The sequence below is a fragment of the Oryctolagus cuniculus genome, unplaced genomic scaffold (assembly GCF_051225735.1).
Source record: "Oryctolagus cuniculus isolate XC-2025 breed Fujian yellow rabbit unplaced genomic scaffold, ASM5122573v1 ptg000098l, whole genome shotgun sequence".
NCBI classification, from domain to species: domain Eukaryota; kingdom Metazoa; phylum Chordata; class Mammalia; order Lagomorpha; family Leporidae; genus Oryctolagus; species Oryctolagus cuniculus.
The window spans coordinates 1,838-19,270 of record NW_028301687.1 but is presented as its reverse complement, the minus strand read 5'-3'; the positions used below and the strand labels follow the sequence as shown (position 1 = coordinate 19,270).

Here is a 17,433-nt window from a genome sequence, read left to right as displayed (position 1 = left end):
ATTAAGTCACAAATGTAAATACTCATAGGTGTAGATTTCAAAATCTGGCAAAATGTAAGTTTGTTTTAAAATTCCATTTTCCATGAACTATTTAAAGTGTGAGGATACTAAAAGATAAGTTCATTTTGGTGCAAAGTTGTTTGAAATCCCACATAGTTTTTCCCTAATACTCATTTTCCATTAATTTTTTTGAAAGCTCCTCATATCTGAATGGAGTTAGGTAGAATTTATTTTAAGAGTCAAAGAATCACTATGTAACCTAGAAAAGACAAATATTTATTCTAGACCACAGAAAGATCTCTGCTTATTTTTCCATAGGCCAAACCAAGAGAAATAAATTTGTTTAATAAAAATGTTTTAAATTTAAACATCGGTACCAAAAAGTGCATTAATTTATTTCCACATCTCGGGCTAGCGAAAATTCAAAAGAACTTTTGTATATTTCATTCAAATCCCAAACCTTTTTCTGCATGAATGGACTCATCTGATGTGTCAATCACAACACCTTAAGACCTATTTAAATTTAAGCTACTTCTTCATAGAGCTTTAGGGAAAAAGTTGCCTTTGGTAAAAAAAAAGTAGTAAAGCTATGACAACGTTTTCTGTACCTGACTACGGAGACAGACAGACACGGATTCAAATCCTCTCTCTTCCATGAATTTGCTGTGTGATCTACAACAACCTTCCCAAGATCTTACCTCTAAAATGAGATTGATAATACCACCAGCAAGGTTGATTGGGAAACCAACTAGAAAAATAAATAAAAACAATCGCAAGGCAAAGGAGTTGCTAGAGGAGTAGAAGCTATTCAGTATGACTATCCCAGCCAAAAGGCAAAACTTATAAAGACCAGACCTATTTTCTAAACAAGGATTGCACTGCTAATCTCTTTCCATCTGGAATGAGATCCACTTTTAAAAAACTATTGGGGCTGGCACTGTGGTGCAGCAAGTTAAAGCTGTTTGCAACATCAGCATCTCATGAGTGCTGTTCCAGCTGCTCCACTTCTGATCCAGCTCCCTGCTAATGCTCTTGGAAAAGTAACAGAAGATGTCCCAAGTGCTTGGTCCCTGTCACCTCAGTTGGAGACCTGGATGGAGTTTCTGACTCCTCGCTTCAGCCTGGACCAGCCCAGTGGTTGCAGCCATTTGGAAAGTGAAAAAGCAGATGGAAGATCTCTCTCCTCTCCCTCTCTCTCTGTGCCATTTTGTCTTTCAAATAACAAGCAAATCTTTTCTAGCAAACTGTCAGCACCTTTAGGCAATGTTTCCTTCTGTGTAAGGAACAGTCTGGAAGTTGTCCTCACGGGCATGGAGTCTCCAAAGTCACCACCCTCTGACAAGGCTAACGTTGTGTTCCACAGCTTGTGATATGCGTGCATCAGAGCGTCACCCAATTCCAAGTCCAGTCCTAGGGAGGAGAAGGTAACAGATTCCAATTCATAATCAAAGTCTGAATTTATGTGTTACAGGTGTCTGAGTTATTCAAGTTTATAGTTACTAGCTTCTAATGTTAGATGCTTAATGCAGGACAGAATATGATGTTTTCATTACGTACTCAATATTTGAAGACTGCTAGAGCAAAAATAAAATTGATACTGCTATTGTTATATTTTTCTGCCACAAAAAAAAGCAGGGAGCAGCATTGTGGCACAGTGGGTCAAGCTGCCACTTGTGATACTGGCATCCCATCCTGGACACCTGTGATACTGGCATCCCATATTGGAGCACTAGTAGGAGTTCCGGCTGCTCTGCTTCCCATCCAACCTCCTGCTAACACTCCTGAGAAAGGAGCAGATGATGGTCCAAGTGCTTGGGCCCCTGCCACCTGCATGGGAGATCCAGGTGGAGCTCCAAGCTCCTGACTTTGGCTGGGCCCAGCCCTAACCATTGTGGCTATTTGGAGAGTGATCCAGCATATGGAAGACACACACACTCTCTCTCTCTCTCTCTCTCTCTTGCTCTCGCTCTCACATGCACACATGAGTGAGCATCCTTCAGAAAATGCTCCAAGCTGGTACGCCACTTCAGTTTCCATGGGAACAACATCTTATCTGAAGCAGCCAGCAGCAAAGCTACATTGTCATTTTCCAACACATACACAATATCTGGTGTAGGAGGGTTCTTCAAAAACTGCATGGAAAAATGGAACTAAAAGTTGATTCTGGTGCAAAAAAGAATTGAAATCTATGCATAAGGTGTTCTTCATACTCATTTTCCACAAAGTTTTTGGAGATTCCAGAAATTTTTATACCAAAATCAACTTATTTTATTATACTTTACTTCTTGCATTTTTAATTAACATGCAATACTTGCACAGCATTATGGTGCATGGTGCAATATTTCAACAGTGAAAGCTGATCAAATCGGGAAATCAGCATGCCCACCTCCAGCTCCTCTCCACACTGTGCAATGCGTTATTATGGGCTACGGTCTCTCCCTGTGCTGTGCAACACTAGGACCAGTTACTTCTGTCTAGTGGGGTTTTAGACCCTATAGCCAACCTCCCTCTAATTCCCTCCCTCCATCCCCTCCAAGCACTACTGGTCACTATTCTAAGTTCAGATAGTCTCTTTTTTCTTTTCCTTCCACATAAGAAAGAAGATGTGGCATTTAATTCCATTATCCATGAACACTTTGAAGCACCTCATATGGAAGACACAGAATAAATTACAACTCCGTAGTTCCTTTCCATTTATCTTCCTTTTTTTCCCCAAGTAACTAATCAATTACCCCATAATTATTCAAAAAAAAAAAAAAAAACTCTTATAAAGACCTCTCAACTGAACCTTGTGAAAATACAGACTTTCCAGGCCGGCGCCCGCGGCTCACTAGGCTAATCCTCCACCTAGTGGCGCCGGCACACCGGGTTCTAGTCCTGGTCGGGGCGCCGGATTCTTTCCCGGTTGCCCCTCTTCCAGGCCAGCTCTCTGCCTGTGGCCAGGGAAGGCAGTGGAGGATGGACCAAGTGCTTGGGCTCTGCACCCCATGGGAGACCAGGAGAAGCACCTGGATCCTGCCTTCGGATTAGTGCGGTGTGCCGGCCACAGCGCCAGCCGTGGCAGCCATTGGAGGGTGAACCAATGGCAAAGGAAGACCTGTCTCTCTCTCTCACTATCCACTCTGCCTGTCAAAAAAAAAAAAAAAAGAAAAAAAAAAAGAAAGAAAGAAAGAAAGAAAGAAAGAAAGAAAGAAAGAAAGAAAGAAAGAAAGAAAGAAAGAAAGAAAGAAAGAAAATACAGACTTTCCACAGAAAATATCTTCAGGGTGGTTGGCCAGCATCCCACAGAAAATATCTTCAGGGTGGTTGGCCAGCATCCCATATGGGCGCCAGTTCAAGCCCCAGCTGCTCCACTGCCAATCCAGCTCCCTGATACTGGCCTGGGAGAAGCAATATAAGATGACCCAAGTCCTTGGGCCCCTTCCACCCACACGGGAGATCCAGAAGAAGCTCCTTGCTCTGGGCTTCAGCCTGGCCCAGACCTGGCCATTGCAGGCATCTGGGGAGGGAACCAGGGAACCAGTGGATAGAAAATGTTCTCTTTCTCTCTCTCCCTCTTTCTCTCCCTCTATAACTCTGACTTTCAAATAAATACATCTTTTTAAAAAAAAACATATCTTCAGAGAAACTTTTTATGTAATTCAACCTAATTGATGCATGACTAACCCTCTGTCATTATTTATTAGATACAATTCTCATTCAGGCATGGACAATGAATTTAAAAAACTATTTAATGAACAGCTATTTAAAACATACCTCTGTGATACTCAATTTCATAATAATAAGCAATATTTTTCCATAAAATATTATCAGTTAAGTCAGGGAGGCCGGTGAAATCCACACTCCAATTATTTGTAACTTTTAATTGTTTTAGGATGAGAAATTCACATTGTTTTAGCTGGAAAAAATACAAAAGGACAAAAGAGAGAGAGGAACAGGTGTTAATGATATAAAATCTTCCAAAAATGTGACTGTGTCAATTAAGTTTCCCTGAGCATCATCTACTCCTTGTACAAAGACAAAGGACATACAGTGAAGACCAAGAGCTTAGAGCCAGTTACCTTCTTCTGGTCCATCCCATTGCAAAATAACAAGGGCAATATCCAAGGGGTCTTCAAAAAGTTTGTGGAAATTCACGATACCTTGTAGTTCCATGAAATTTTTAAAAAATATTTATTTATTGTGCTCGCTTCAGCAGCACATATACTAAAATATTTATTTATTTATTTGAAAGGCAGAGTTACAGAGAGGCAGAAGCAGAGAGAGAGAGAGAGAGAGAGAGGTCTTCCATCCACTGGGTCACTCCCCAGATGGTCACAATGGCTGGAGCTGCACCAATCCAGGAGCCAGGAACTTCTTTCAGGTCTCCCACGTGGGTGCAGGGGCCCAAGGACTTGGGCCATCTTCTACTGCTTTCCCAGGCCATAGAAGAGAGCTGGATTGGAAGTGGAGCAGCCAGGACTTGAACCGGCATCCATATGGGATGCTGGCACTGCAGGTGGCAGCTTTACCTGCTACACCACAGTGCCAGCCCCTTTCCATGAACTTTTTGAAATAACCGTGTATAACCTTTGAGGTATTTTTCAGTGCTAACATTAATTTTTTCTTCTGAACTCATCCCAATCATAATTTCAATAAATACTTCCTCATTGATTCGAACTAATAAATATATAAAAGTAGTGGGCATTTAACTGCTTTACTACAGATTTACAATTAAAAGCTATTTATGGTATCATTTCAAGAGTTAGGTCTATGGGGCCTTTACTAGGCATCCCATATGGGTGCTGGTTGAAGTCTCAGACACTCTTTCTCCAATCCAGTTCCCTGCTGATGCACCTGGGAAAGCAGTGGAAGATGGCTCAAGGGCCGACACACTGTGGCGCAGTGGGTTAAAGCCCTGGCTTGAAGCACCGGCATCCCATATGGGCACCTGTTCGAGTCCCGGTTGCTGCTCTTCCGATCCAGCTCTTTGTTATGGCCTGGGAAAGCAGTAGAAGATGGCCCAAGTCTTTGGCCCTTGAACCCACATGGGAGACCCAGAAGAAGCTCCTGGCTTCAGTCTGGGCCAGCCCCCACCATTGTAACCATTTGGGGAGTGAGCCTGTGGAAGAAAGATCTCTCTCTCTCTCTCTCTCTCTCTCTCTCTCTGCGGCCATTTGGGGAGTGAACCAGTGGATAGAAGACCTCTCTCTGTGTCTCTACGTCTCTCTGTAATTCTGTCTTTCAAAGAAATAAAATAAATCTTAAAAAAGAAGTGAGATCGGCCAGTGCCGCGGCTCACTAGGCTAATCCTCTGCCTAGCGGCGCTGGCACACCGGGTTCTAGTCCCGGTCGGGGTGCCGGATTCTGTCCCGGTTGCCCCTCTTCCAGGCCAGCTCTCTGCTGTGGCCAGGGAGTACAGTGGAGGATGGCCCAGGTGCTTGGGCCCTGCACCCCATGGGAGACCAGGAGAAGCACCTGGCTCCTGCCTTTGGATCAGCGCGGTGCGCCGGCCGCAGCGTGCCAGCCACGGCGGCCATTGGAGGGTGAACCAACGGCAAAGGAAGACCTTTCCCTCTGTCTCTCTCTCTCACTGTCCACTCTGCCTGTCAAAAAATAAAAATAAAAAATAAAAAATAAAAATAAAAAAAAGAAGTGAGATCACAACTAACTACATAAAAGCATCAAACTGTGCTAAGTACAAAAAACCAAGGTTTTCAAATTTTCCTAAATTTCCTAAGAACTTACAAAGGACTTTTGTATTCCTGTCGTCTCTGTTTCAACTGGCTACGAAGTGTGAAACGCAATGAATGTAAGTTCTTTATTCATTACTTCACTATTTATATATACTCATTAGAGTTGTTTTCTCAATGAACTCTTCAGTGTGGGGGTTGTTTTATACTAGGGAGGACTACATTTTTGTATGGAGTGCTTTTATCTAGGACTCAGTTTTTCAAGGAAACATGCATTGTTTGTTGGTAGCCATGTTGAAGATGGATACAGGAAACAAAGAACCTTTTAAGATGACTATAGAAAGCAAAACAGCATCAGTAGAGACACAGGATTGCACCGTCCAAGTTTTGCCTTATTGAATTTTGAGCGCTTATGAATCTCCAGGTGGTTCACTTACCATTCTTAGAAATGGAGAAAGTGTTGCATCCCATTTATGAGTAATGATTCTACTCTTAGCTCTTTGGATCAGAGGTAAATGCTGAAGGAAAATCACACTGAGACAGTACATTCGGCACAGGTCTGCTGCTTCACTGAGTGTGGGTGCCTCCTTCAAATCCTGGAAAAACATGAATTTTTAAAATGTCCACTTGCACAGGCAACATAAAAATTCAGATACAAAGGTGGGCCTTTGGTGCACGGGTTGAGTCTGCTTGGACACCTACATCCCGTAACAGGTGTCTAGGATGGAGTCCCAGCTTTGCTTCCAAGACCAACTTCCTGCTAACACCCAACCTCCTAACGTTAAGACCCCAGGTGATGACTGCCATTCAGCTGGGAGAACCACACTGAGATCAGAGCCCTGGCTTCAGCCTGGCCCAGTCCTGCTGTTGTGGGCATTTGAGAAATTAATTGGCAGATGGGCTCGCTTGCACTTGCTCATGTTCTCTCTCTGCTCTCCCTTTCAAATAAATAAAAACAAAGAAAGAAAAAATTTTAAAGAGAAAAATACAAACAAGAAGTCAAATTTTCTTGAAAAAATTCAGACATGCAGTAACAATATTTTAAGGCACCTTACCCAAAATTCTCCCATGTGACGATTTAATTCTTTTGGGGGTAATTTTATCTCTAGAAAAATTCTACTAAGCATGTGATGGATGAAAAACAACACAACTAGCTGTGTTGCCTAGGAGTGAAAGCTTTGCCTAATACATGGAGTTCCGAAATTCACTGTATCTAAACCTTGCATTTGATAAAATGGTAGGGGATGGCCTCTGTTTAAGGACATGTCCAGCAGCCAGTTATTCATGTCCTCAAGAGCAGAAGTACCAGGGGTTGCAGAAAAGCTGCTTCCTGTCACACCTGTTCCTATGTAGAACCAGGGCTGAGCATGGCTGTGATCTATACGGTAAAGCAACGTAGCAGAACAGAAAAGGAAAAAATGGGTTGCATCCCAGCTCTGCCCCCGAGTAGCTGCTTGACTTTTACTTACCATGTAGTAGACCACCAAGAACAGTAAAAAGTTGGTGACTGCATGCCCACTACAGCAAGGATTGACAAGTAATTCAGACTCTACTAGCTCACTACTGTTACAAATAGGAGCAACCTTATCATTACAGAAAACGTGATGCTGAGCCACAAAGTGGACAGTGGGCTCATCGTCAGGTCCCACTGCCTATCGGCTTTGACAAATGCTAACTTCTGTGCAATGTCACCACGTATGCATTGAAACTGGCCCAGGAGATTGCAAGCAGCAATGATGACCAGCTCTGAGCCAGGGGACAAAAGATATTTGTCCTGTGATCAGAGATGAAAGAGGTGACAGATTCATCTCAACTATCTTATAAAGAATCTTGCCAGCTTTCATAAGAATGAGATCATAATGATATCTCCATGCTTAGCCAGCAAACATGTGATCCACACGTCGTATTTTCTGTTTGACCTTGAGCTTATGCATAGGGCCACCACCCACAAGCACTGTCACATCATCAAAAGTGGCATGAGACGGGCTCATTGGTTTTGAAGGAGTCTCACCTGTGTATCACAGTTTTCTGTGTATGTGTTTGGGTTTTCACGGTCTTCTAAATCTAGTAACATTTTTTTGTAGAGCTTTAGTGCCACCGAACATGAAACGGAGCAGACAACACCTCGGATTTCAGCTCCTTGTGGCCACAGGTCCTGAAGCAAGGACAGGGTTTGATGCACCTGAAATAGAACACTTTGTCAAAAAAAAACAAAAAAAACAGTGATTCCAAGAAACAAGATTCAAAGCTGACATAGTAATTAATTCTAGAAAAATACTGAAATTTTATCTTTCAAAAACTTAAAGAAAAACATATAAGATAGGCCTGCGGAACTTGGAAAATGATGCTGAGCCGGTATTTAATAAGGCCCTAAGTGACATTTTAATATGAACAACTTTCTCCTGCTGATCTACAGGCCATGGCAAATCCACAGGTCTCTGTGTGATTAACCTGTGGATTCTTCAGTGTTGTCAGCCCAGACACTTCCCAGGGGCCAGTGAAGACACTGAGATGCATGGCATACACACTGCTAACGATCAACAGCTCTACTCCCATAAACTGATACGAACGACTGCTACCAAAGGCGTGATCACGAGAACCCTTGTATTTTGGGGAAAGTTGCAAAGGCGCGATAAATCACAGCGCTCAGCAAGAGATGCAGACAGGAGCAGACGGGGGCGATGGAGACAAGATGTTTATCTGAGTCCGTGGTGAGGCATCAGGATTTGAACCAGGAGACGCAACACCTCCTAAAAGCTTGAAACAGTCATTGAACAAGTCACCTGGTCTCAATTCTTTCACTTAAAGACGTCAGTTCAGTGTCTACATGCTATGTCGGGTCTCACAGGGGCTTTACACTAAGACTGAAAAGAGCACCCCCAGGGAGTTCCGAGCAGGAGAGCATCAGCACACATAGGCTGCCCTTTGAAATCAGAGGAACTCAGAGGATGAAATCGGCAGCCCTATTTCTACTCTGTGTGCTCCTGGGGGCCTAAGGAGCAGGGGAGGGCCACTGAGCCCCAGGAAGGGCTACAAGTTTGGGAAGGAGAGAAGGACAGGGTAACGCTTGAGCACAGGCTGTTAAAAAACCCCACCTATGTAAAACAGGAATGAGAGTGAGGACACGAATGAAAACCATAGCTAGAGCCACAGTGAATGCTCCGCTGCAGCTCTAAGAGTCCCTCCCCTTCTCACAGCTGCTCAAGGAATCACCTGCATCTTTCTCCGTGCAACGTTACAGTTGGTTACTTGGCTCACATAGGTTAAAATTCCTATGAAAACAAGACCCCTTTTGGTCTTGTCCACCACTGTAAGTCCAGCACCTAGCACGACATGTGGAACGATGCATCCGTGTCACAAATATTGCTGTATGGTTAAGTGAGAGAGCGAATGCAGGGAGAATGGACAGAAGAATCCAATGAGGTGGGGACTTTTAGTTCACCTTAGAATAGGGGACACTAAATATCTGGATGCTCATACGTGTACTGACTCCACAGTCAGGTGAACCCCGTCTCATCACCACGTCATGCCTAGTCTTCCAAAAACACTGTTCTATGGATTGTGGAACCACATGAGATGGCATGATTCAGGAAATCAGAAGTACAGAGTAACCACTGGCTTAGGTTAACTTCCGGAGACGTTCCCAAAGGCCAATGGCTTCCTTGCATTTGCTAACCTCAAAGATCCCTTTCCTTTCAAGATCTGAACAATTCCCATCTTCCAGGAAGCCAGCACCCACAAGAGCCACCTCACCCATCACAAGAGTAAGCCTTGGGATCGTTAACGTTATCACAGCACTGGCCTCTGGCCAGTATCACCACACATTGCATACAAAGTATTTTGTAGAAAATATTTTTAACCAACTTCAGGATGTTTTGATAACAATTTAGCAAGACCCTTTCTGCCTCAGAGGAATGCGGCTTGCAAGAGAACACTTCCCAGAGATGGAAGGCTAGGGAGTCAGGGGGCGTGAAGGTGAGCGTAGGACAGGCCTGTTTGCTAGAAGCAATAGCCATCAAAGGTATATTTCCTACACACTGAACTTTAGTTTTAGGAGCATAGTCATTACCTCTTTCTGCAGGTCTTCCACATTTAGTTTCAAATGACCACACACAGATATTCTTGCTTCCTGTGACTTTTGGAAAACCACATGGGCATGTAAGGCATGTCGCAGCTGTTTCTCATGCTACACACACAGATACAAAAAAAAAAAAAAACACGTATGTGTACACATCACAAACCTCTACTTAAACTAAATACAAGGTGGAAAGTCATGTTTATTTGGCTACAGGAAAACAAAAAGAAAGCCATCAATTCAAATCAAATAAACTTCCATTATGTCTTCTTGAACTAATGCTGAGGACATTGCAATCTAACAACAACAACAAAAAACACTTCTACCTAGTTCCATAAAAGCAACTATTTAAAAAGTACCAAATGGTATGAGCACTGAGCCTTGAGACTGACACCCACATCCCACACGGGAATGCTTGGATCTGATTCCCAGCTCCAGTTCCTAACTCCAGCTTCCTGCTAATGCACACCCTGGGAAACCAGTGACAGCTCAGGGAACTGGGCTCCCGCCTCCCATGTGGGAGATCTGGATTGCATTCTAGCTTCAGATCAGCTCAGCTCCAGCCGCTGCAGCCAATTGGAGAGAGAACTGGTGGATGGAAGATCTTTCCCTCTGTTTCTCCCTCTCTGTCTGCTCTTTGTGACTCTGTCAAATAAATAAATAAAAATCTTTAAAAGAAAAAAAATAACAAAGGAAGGGGGGGTGTGGGAGCATGGGCACGAGGGAGGGGAGGGTGGGAAGTATCACTGTACTCTAAAACTGTACAGATAAAATTTGTCCATATTACAAAAACAAAAAAATTATTAAAAAAACTATGCATGTTCGATTTTTTGCACCAAACTTAGCATCTTTAATTCCATTTTCCACGAACATTTTGAAGAACTCTCCTAGGTAATACATATTCAAACAAGTACACGTCTGAGTGTGTGTCCCTATGAGCTGTCACGTGCACACATATTTGTATAATTTATGCAGAAGAAACAGAATTTCCCACCTTGGTGCTCTCATGTCTGGTTTCTCTGGGTTCCTCCCCTCCATTTCCTCTTTCTTTTTTTTTTTTTCTCTCTCTCTCTCACTGTCCACTGTCAGTGAGAGAGAGAGAGACAGAGAGAAAGGTCTTCCTTTTCCATTGGTTCACCCCACAATGGCCACTGCGGCCGGCGCACCGCACTGATCCAAAGCCAGGAGCCAGGTGCTTCTCCTGGTCTCCCGTGCCGGTGCAGGGCCCAAGCACTTGAGCCATCCTCCACTGCACTCCAGGCCACAGCAGAGAGCTGGCCCAGAAGAGGGGCAATCGGGACAGAATGCGGGGCCCTGACCGGACTAGAACCTGGGGTGCCGGCGCCACAGGCGGAGGATTAGCCTAGTGAGCTGTGGCGCTGGCCTCCATTGCCTCTTGCCCTTGAACTTGGCCCACACCCTTCTTCCTCATCTCACCGAATCACCCAAAGGCTTCATCCCCAACAAGAATTTCTCTCTTTGCCAAAACTCAGAACTCACTTCTACTAACCTGACTTGTAAAGCCAGAGCAAAACCTTCCTGCTTTCCACGTTAAAAGATTCCTTCAGAGCCTTCCTAGGCCCAACCTCTTGAACAAGGACTCACATTATCAGGGTTGTTTCTTCCACATTTACACGGCTCACTTCTTCTTAGGCAGTTCAACCTGACTTACCATTTCAAAGAATTGTCTGTGCTCAAAGCGACTTGAGGTATGGTATCCATAAATTCTAAGGACATCCGACTCTAGCCCCAAGGGCTGTACTATATTGATTTTCTTCTGAAGAGCATGAATGATAAAAATGTTTAAAAAATCTGTTTGTCGAGCGGTTATTCCTTCATCTGAGATGACCAAGAAATGCGGGTAGCATTCCTCAAGAAGTGTGTTCCATTCTGGAGACAAACAATTGGAAAACTCAGTATGAACAGTGACATCAGTATTGTATTCTAAATGTTGAATCAGGGCAGTACGAAGGGCCAGAAAATGAGGGCAGTTAAAATATATATTTTCTGCATCCTGTAAAAAAAAAGGAAACAAGTGTTAGTATTAGAGATAAAAAATGAGTGTCTAGTTATTTTTGTGAAGCTTATGGGAGTTACTGTGCTAACATGATAGAAAGAGCTAAGATGATTAAACATGTTCTACACAGCCTCTACAAGTGTAAGTAGATAAGAACACACTCGGTGGCCATTCTCCTCTGTACAACATTTACTATTAGCCCTTTCAGCAGAGCCTCTAGTTACAGACTGAAGAAGCAATATAGCTAATAGTTAAGTAATGATGGGCCACGTTTCGAAATGATTGACTCTGTTTTCCAAGATGAGAACGGAGAACGAAATATCTGTTACCTTAAAAAAGACGATTACAAATCTGGCTTCCTTTTGAATGAAGTCGTGCAGAAACCGCTCCATAATGTAGAAGAAGTGGAGGGTTTGCCCCATCTTGAGGTTCACATGGAGAGCACAAGTGAGGAGTAAGGAATCTCCATCAATCAAAAAAAATTCAGATTCAACGAAGTCTTTCAGCAAGCTGACCCTCCTGAATAAAATACAGAACAGGCGGAGACTGTGGACAGAGCAGCAGCCGCCTCAGAGAAAACGTACAGTTTGATTGGGTGGGCAACTCTTCTTCCAGTCTAAGAAATTTAAAGAAAAAACTAAGCACAAATTTCTGTTATCTTTAACAGTTTTCCAGGGCATTGCCATGATTTTGATAATAGAATAAGCCCCTGGTTGGAGCCTGACATCCTAAGAGTGGAACTGCAACTCACTTCAGTGTACGCGTATGCTTAAATTTATGCAAAAAATTCATCTCCACATACATTTTAGATTGACAGGCTTACTGTTATGTACTTCAAATGTGAAACACTAAATCAGTCATTATCCTTGTTCAGTTATATGCTGTTTATTTATTCAGTTCAGTTATTTGCTTTTTAAGCTAATGTACAATCAACATCTGTGACGTCTTCACTCAACCCAGCAACAAAAAAAATTTTCTTTTTTTTTTTTTAATTTTTTTTGACAGGTAGAGTTAGTGAGAGAGAGAGAGACAAAGAGAAAGGTCCTCCTTCCATTGGTTCACTCCCCAAATGGCCACTACGGCCGGTGCTGCGCTGATCCGAAGCCAGGAGCCAGGTGCTTCTTCCTGGTCTCCCATGGGGTGCAGGGCCCAAGCACTTGGGCCATCCTCCACTGCACTCCCGGGCTACAGCAGAGAGCTGGACTGGAAGAGGGGCAATCGAGACTAGAACCCGGTGCCCAAGATTTTTCATAACTTATATCTTCCCAGTGAGTCGTTTCCAAAGCTCATTACCCAGCCTCTCCCCTCAGAGGCAGCCACTGCCTTGAATTCAATTTTACTCAGTCTCACTTCACTTTTTAAGTTCTTATGATGTATATTATGCTTAATTTGTAATTTTTATCAGAAAGGCATCCCACGCCTTTTCTGAAATTTCTTTGTTTAACTCAAGTACTAATTACGATTAAAATCCCGCATGTGGTTATAGGATGCTATGCTTGAACTACTGCACTGTGATGTGTACATCATAACTGATTCTGTGTCCTCCTTCCCATGGGCATCTGACTTGTTTCTATGCATTTTTTGATACTGCCAACTGTGCTGCAAGGACTATTCTCTTAGCTTCCTGAAACACAGGTTTCCTCAATGCCCACTTGACTGAACTCAGGCAGATGGAATTACTGAGTTGCAAGTTATAGGGTAGCACCAAGCGGTTTCCAAAGTCATCATAGAGCTACACAGGCCTTAGCAGGTATCAGAAGTTATTCCAGCTACATCTGGTGGTGTATAAAAACAAGAACTGCTAGGACGTGGGTTGTTACTAGATATAATTCCTTTTAATTAAAGGAAAGCATTTGGCCTGTTAGGATGCCTATAACCTACATGCGAGTGCCTGGATTTGAGTCCTGGTTTCAGCTACCAATTCCAGCTTCCTGCTAAAGCACACCCTGGGAGGCAGTGGTGATGGCTCAAGTAGCTGGCTCCCTGCCACCCACACGGGAGACCCACACTAAGTTCCCAGCTCCCAGCATTGACCAAGCCCAGCCCGGCAGTCCCAGGCATTTGAAGACTGAACCAGCAGGTGGAAACTAACTCTCTCTCTCTCCCCTTCCCCCTCCCTCTCTCCTTCTCTCCCTCTCTCCCTCTCTTTTCCATCCTGCTCCTCTCAAACTAAAAACTCAAACACAGTAGGAAAATGTTAACTCTATGTATTCTTTCAGAATTCACTTTCCGCAAATTTCAACACATAATGTTTTGGCTAAGACCAAATGCTCTGGATTCTAAGCCTGCTCCTACGTGACTTTAGACAAATTGCTTGTCTATCCTGTGCTACAGTTTCTTGACTTGCAAAAAAAAAAAAAAAGAATTCAGAACAGCTAATCCTTCAAACAATTGCTGTGAGGATTAATGAGATAAACATGAGTGGTTAGAACCAAAATATGCTTAGGCCATAATCTATACTTAAAATATGCTTGTTATAAAGAATGTTTTGAGTTTTTATTTTACTTTGTAGTTGAATACAATTGGTATTGTAGTATTATAAATTCCATTTTGATTCTAAACTTATTCTATTGTAAATTAATTGAGAAAATTGGAATGAGGTACCAAATGCCAAGATTAGACTCAATAAACCACCAGTGGCAGGAACATTTTTACTCTCTTCACTGTGGTGTGCAAAGTCCCTAGCACATTAGCAAGCACACACAAATGGTTGTCAGGAAAACAACACAACACACTGGCGTGGTGCAGTCATCGTTGCTGATATTATAGAATGTTTCACCGTTGGTCAACTTGTGCCAAAGTCAGTTTCATGAAACTCACGCAATGTTTTAAATGGTATACAATGTTAGTTAAACAGCTACTTTATTATTGTGCAGTATTAAAAGAAAATTGAGTCTTTTCTCCGCTTATACCCCTCTTCAAATTCTTCAATAACTTACTCCTGGCTACCGAATGACTTAGACCATAACATTTCCCAAGGAAAGATTTCTCTATTTTTAATAACATTAACTTTTTACCCCATTGGAAGGTTATACAAAACAACTTAGCAGGAAGAAAATTTAAAAAAAAATATGCCATGCAGAGGGAAATAACATGTCGTGATGTGTGACTTTGAACTATTTGTGTTATACTTACTCGGATTTTGACAGGTGGGCCCAAAGGTACCTGGAGAGTTTCTTTAGAATTTCCCCACATTCAGTTAATCCTTTCAAAATAAATAACAGAGGTTTAATATTCATTTTTTTAAAGATTTATTTGTAAGGCAGAGCAACAGAAAGGGAGGGAGAGATCGACCCAGGAGCCCAGAACTCTGCTTAGGTCTCCCACATGATAGCAGGGGCCCAAACATCTGGGCCATCTTCCATTGCTTTCCCGGGCACGTTTGCAGGGAGCTGGATTGGAAGTGGAGCAGCCAGGACTCGAACTGGTGCTCACAGGGGATGCTGGCATTGCAGGCAGCAGCTTAACCTGCTGTGACACAACACCACCCTCTCATATTCAGTTTTAAAAGACAACTTCTGCTGATAACTTTGACTATATTTGTATTTTATGCAAAGCTGCAAACACATCAATGGAACGTTCCTAAGAATGTGAAAGACACATCGCTGTCTCCATAATGACAGCCTGCCTACCCCACTCATTAAACAGAATGATTGTGGGCCAGGGCAGCCAAATCGTACAATTTTGAAATTAGCTTTTTCATAAATTCTCAGTCACAAATGAATTTTATGATATACATAAATCTTTAAGAAATCTGCAAAATACAAATGTAAACAAAACTTGAGCAATGTGCCACTTCCAAAGTTAATTCATGTGAATATTTTATATGGAGAGACACACACACAGAGAGAGAGATGTTAAATAAACAGTTATATAAATTTCTAAATATCTACATCTACCTTCAAAAGTTCTGCCACGGTGCGGCGCTGTGTCGCAGTGGGCTAAAGTCCCAGCCTGCAGCACTAGCATGCCATCTAGGCATCAGTTCGAGTCCCGGCTGCTCCACTTCCCATCCAGCTCCCTGACAATGCTCCTGGGAAAGCAGCAGAGGGTGGTCCAAGTGCTTAGGCCCCCTGCACCCATGTGGGAGACCCAGAGGGAGTTCCTGACTCCTGGCTTAGTCTTGCCTATTGAGGCCATTTGGGGAGTGAACTAGCGAAAGAAAGATTGATCAATCTCTCTCTCTCCCCTCTCCTTTTCCCCATCTTCCACCCTCTGTATCTCTTCTTCTCTGTTGTGTCATTCTACCTTGGAAATAAATAAATAATAAATCTTTTCCCAAAGAGGAGAAGCATGAAAGAAACTCACATGCATGGGTAATCCCTCACCTGATTCTCCCAACTGACAGCTGTTCTCAACTGTAGCTTCAGCTCCTGGAGGTGTCTCTTCATTGATTTCAAACTGCAGTTGCCTGGAAGTTGGCTCTTCTACGATGCCTTCTGAGCTCAGGTCATCTTCTTCTTCAAATTGATCAAAAGAGGACACGCTCTCCGTGGTCTCACTGGCTTCAGAGCTATCATTTTCAGTGTCACTGTCACTGTCACTGGAGCTTGACTTTTCACCTGCCACAGCAGGTGCAGTAGCCATGATCTATAAAAGCAAACCTATTAAGCATTACCCATTTTTTAAAAATAAGATATCACGATAGTTCACTCATTCAACAGTAACATCTGCTTTATTACTTCTCTCTCTAAATCTTCCCAGTTCGTATTTACCCAAGAGGATATTTTTCACAATCCTTCCCCCAAATATGTTTGCTGCAAGTCATTCAAAAGAAAATGGTGTGGGGAAGGCACTGTGGCATAGCGAGTTAAGCTGCCGCCTGCAGTGCCAGCATCCCATATGGGCGCTGGTTCAAGCCCCGGCTGCTCCACTTCTGATCCAGCTCTCTGCTATGGCCTGGGAAAGCAGTGGAAGATGGCCCAAGTGCTTGGGCCCCTGCACCCACGTGGGAGACCCAGAAAAAGCTCCTGGCTCTGGATCGGCACAGCTCTGGCCATTGTGGCCAACTGGGGAGTGAACCAGTAGATGGAAGACCGCTCTCTCTCTCTCTCTCTGCCTCTCCTTCTCTCTGTGTGTAACTCTGACTTTCAAATAAACAAATAAATCTTAAAAAAAGAAGAAGAAGATGGTGTGGCACCACTGCATGGCACAAAACACTTCTGAAAATACCTGAAGCTGCTTCAAAAAGCCTGTGAAAAATTGAACTAAAAGGACTTTTTTTTTTTTTTGTAAAAACAATGAAATCCATGCATGGTTTTTTCATAATAAACATTTCCCACAAACTTTTTAAAGTCCTCTCATGCATGAAAGTCACATTTACAGAGAAAAAAAATAGTGTCTGCAGAAGGATGTGAAGCAAGAAATCTAGAAAATGGTAGAAAGTTATGTTCGCACCTTCCTTTTGGAAGAGTCTCCAAAGACAAATTTGCAGCATTTGAAGTGTTACTAAGTCATATTCTCTCTCACAGTTGAGCGCATAGTCAGCCAGCTTACACTGAATTAGCATCCAACTAACATGAGGGAGTTGTTGGTTTCTGCACGCTCAATGATTTTCGGGGCGTCCTCAGCTGAGGTTCTGAAACGCACACTCTCTTACTCGAATCAGCGTATGTACCCTCGCTTTATGTGTCCTTTCACCAGGAAATACTGCAGGAGCGGCCCCAGCA

The 17,433-nt window shown here is 43.1% G+C and overlaps 1 protein-coding gene across 4 annotated transcripts in view; it reads right to left on the bottom strand.

The window, feature by feature from the left end:
* The window catches only part of LOC149119076 (putative ATP-dependent RNA helicase DDX60), a 31,733-nt gene extending 14,904 nt beyond the window's left edge, over window positions 1–16,829 (bottom strand). For 2 of the 4 annotated variants that reach the window (XM_089325312.1, XM_089325313.1), the window contains exons 1-9: window positions 16,093–16,821; window positions 14,900–14,969; window positions 12,094–12,283; window positions 11,420–11,761; window positions 9,742–9,858; window positions 7,684–7,854; window positions 6,110–6,268; window positions 3,757–3,898; window positions 1,255–1,410 (exon numbers count right to left, since the gene is read on the bottom strand). In XM_089325312.1, coding sequence (XP_089181438.1) covers window positions 1,255–1,410; window positions 3,757–3,898; window positions 6,110–6,268; window positions 7,684–7,854; window positions 9,742–9,858; window positions 11,420–11,761; window positions 12,094–12,283; window positions 14,900–14,969; window positions 16,093–16,351 — 1,606 coding nt within the window. In that variant the 5' untranslated portion in view covers window positions 16,352–16,821. Of the gene's footprint in view, window positions 1–364; window positions 749–1,254; window positions 1,411–3,756; window positions 3,899–6,109; window positions 6,269–7,683; window positions 7,868–9,741; window positions 9,859–11,419; window positions 11,762–12,093; window positions 12,284–14,899; window positions 14,970–16,092 lie in introns of those variants that run through there. The other 2 variants (XM_089325314.1, XM_089325315.1) reach the window with 2 other exon arrangements.
* Between the last annotated feature and the right edge of the window lie 604 nt (window positions 16,830–17,433).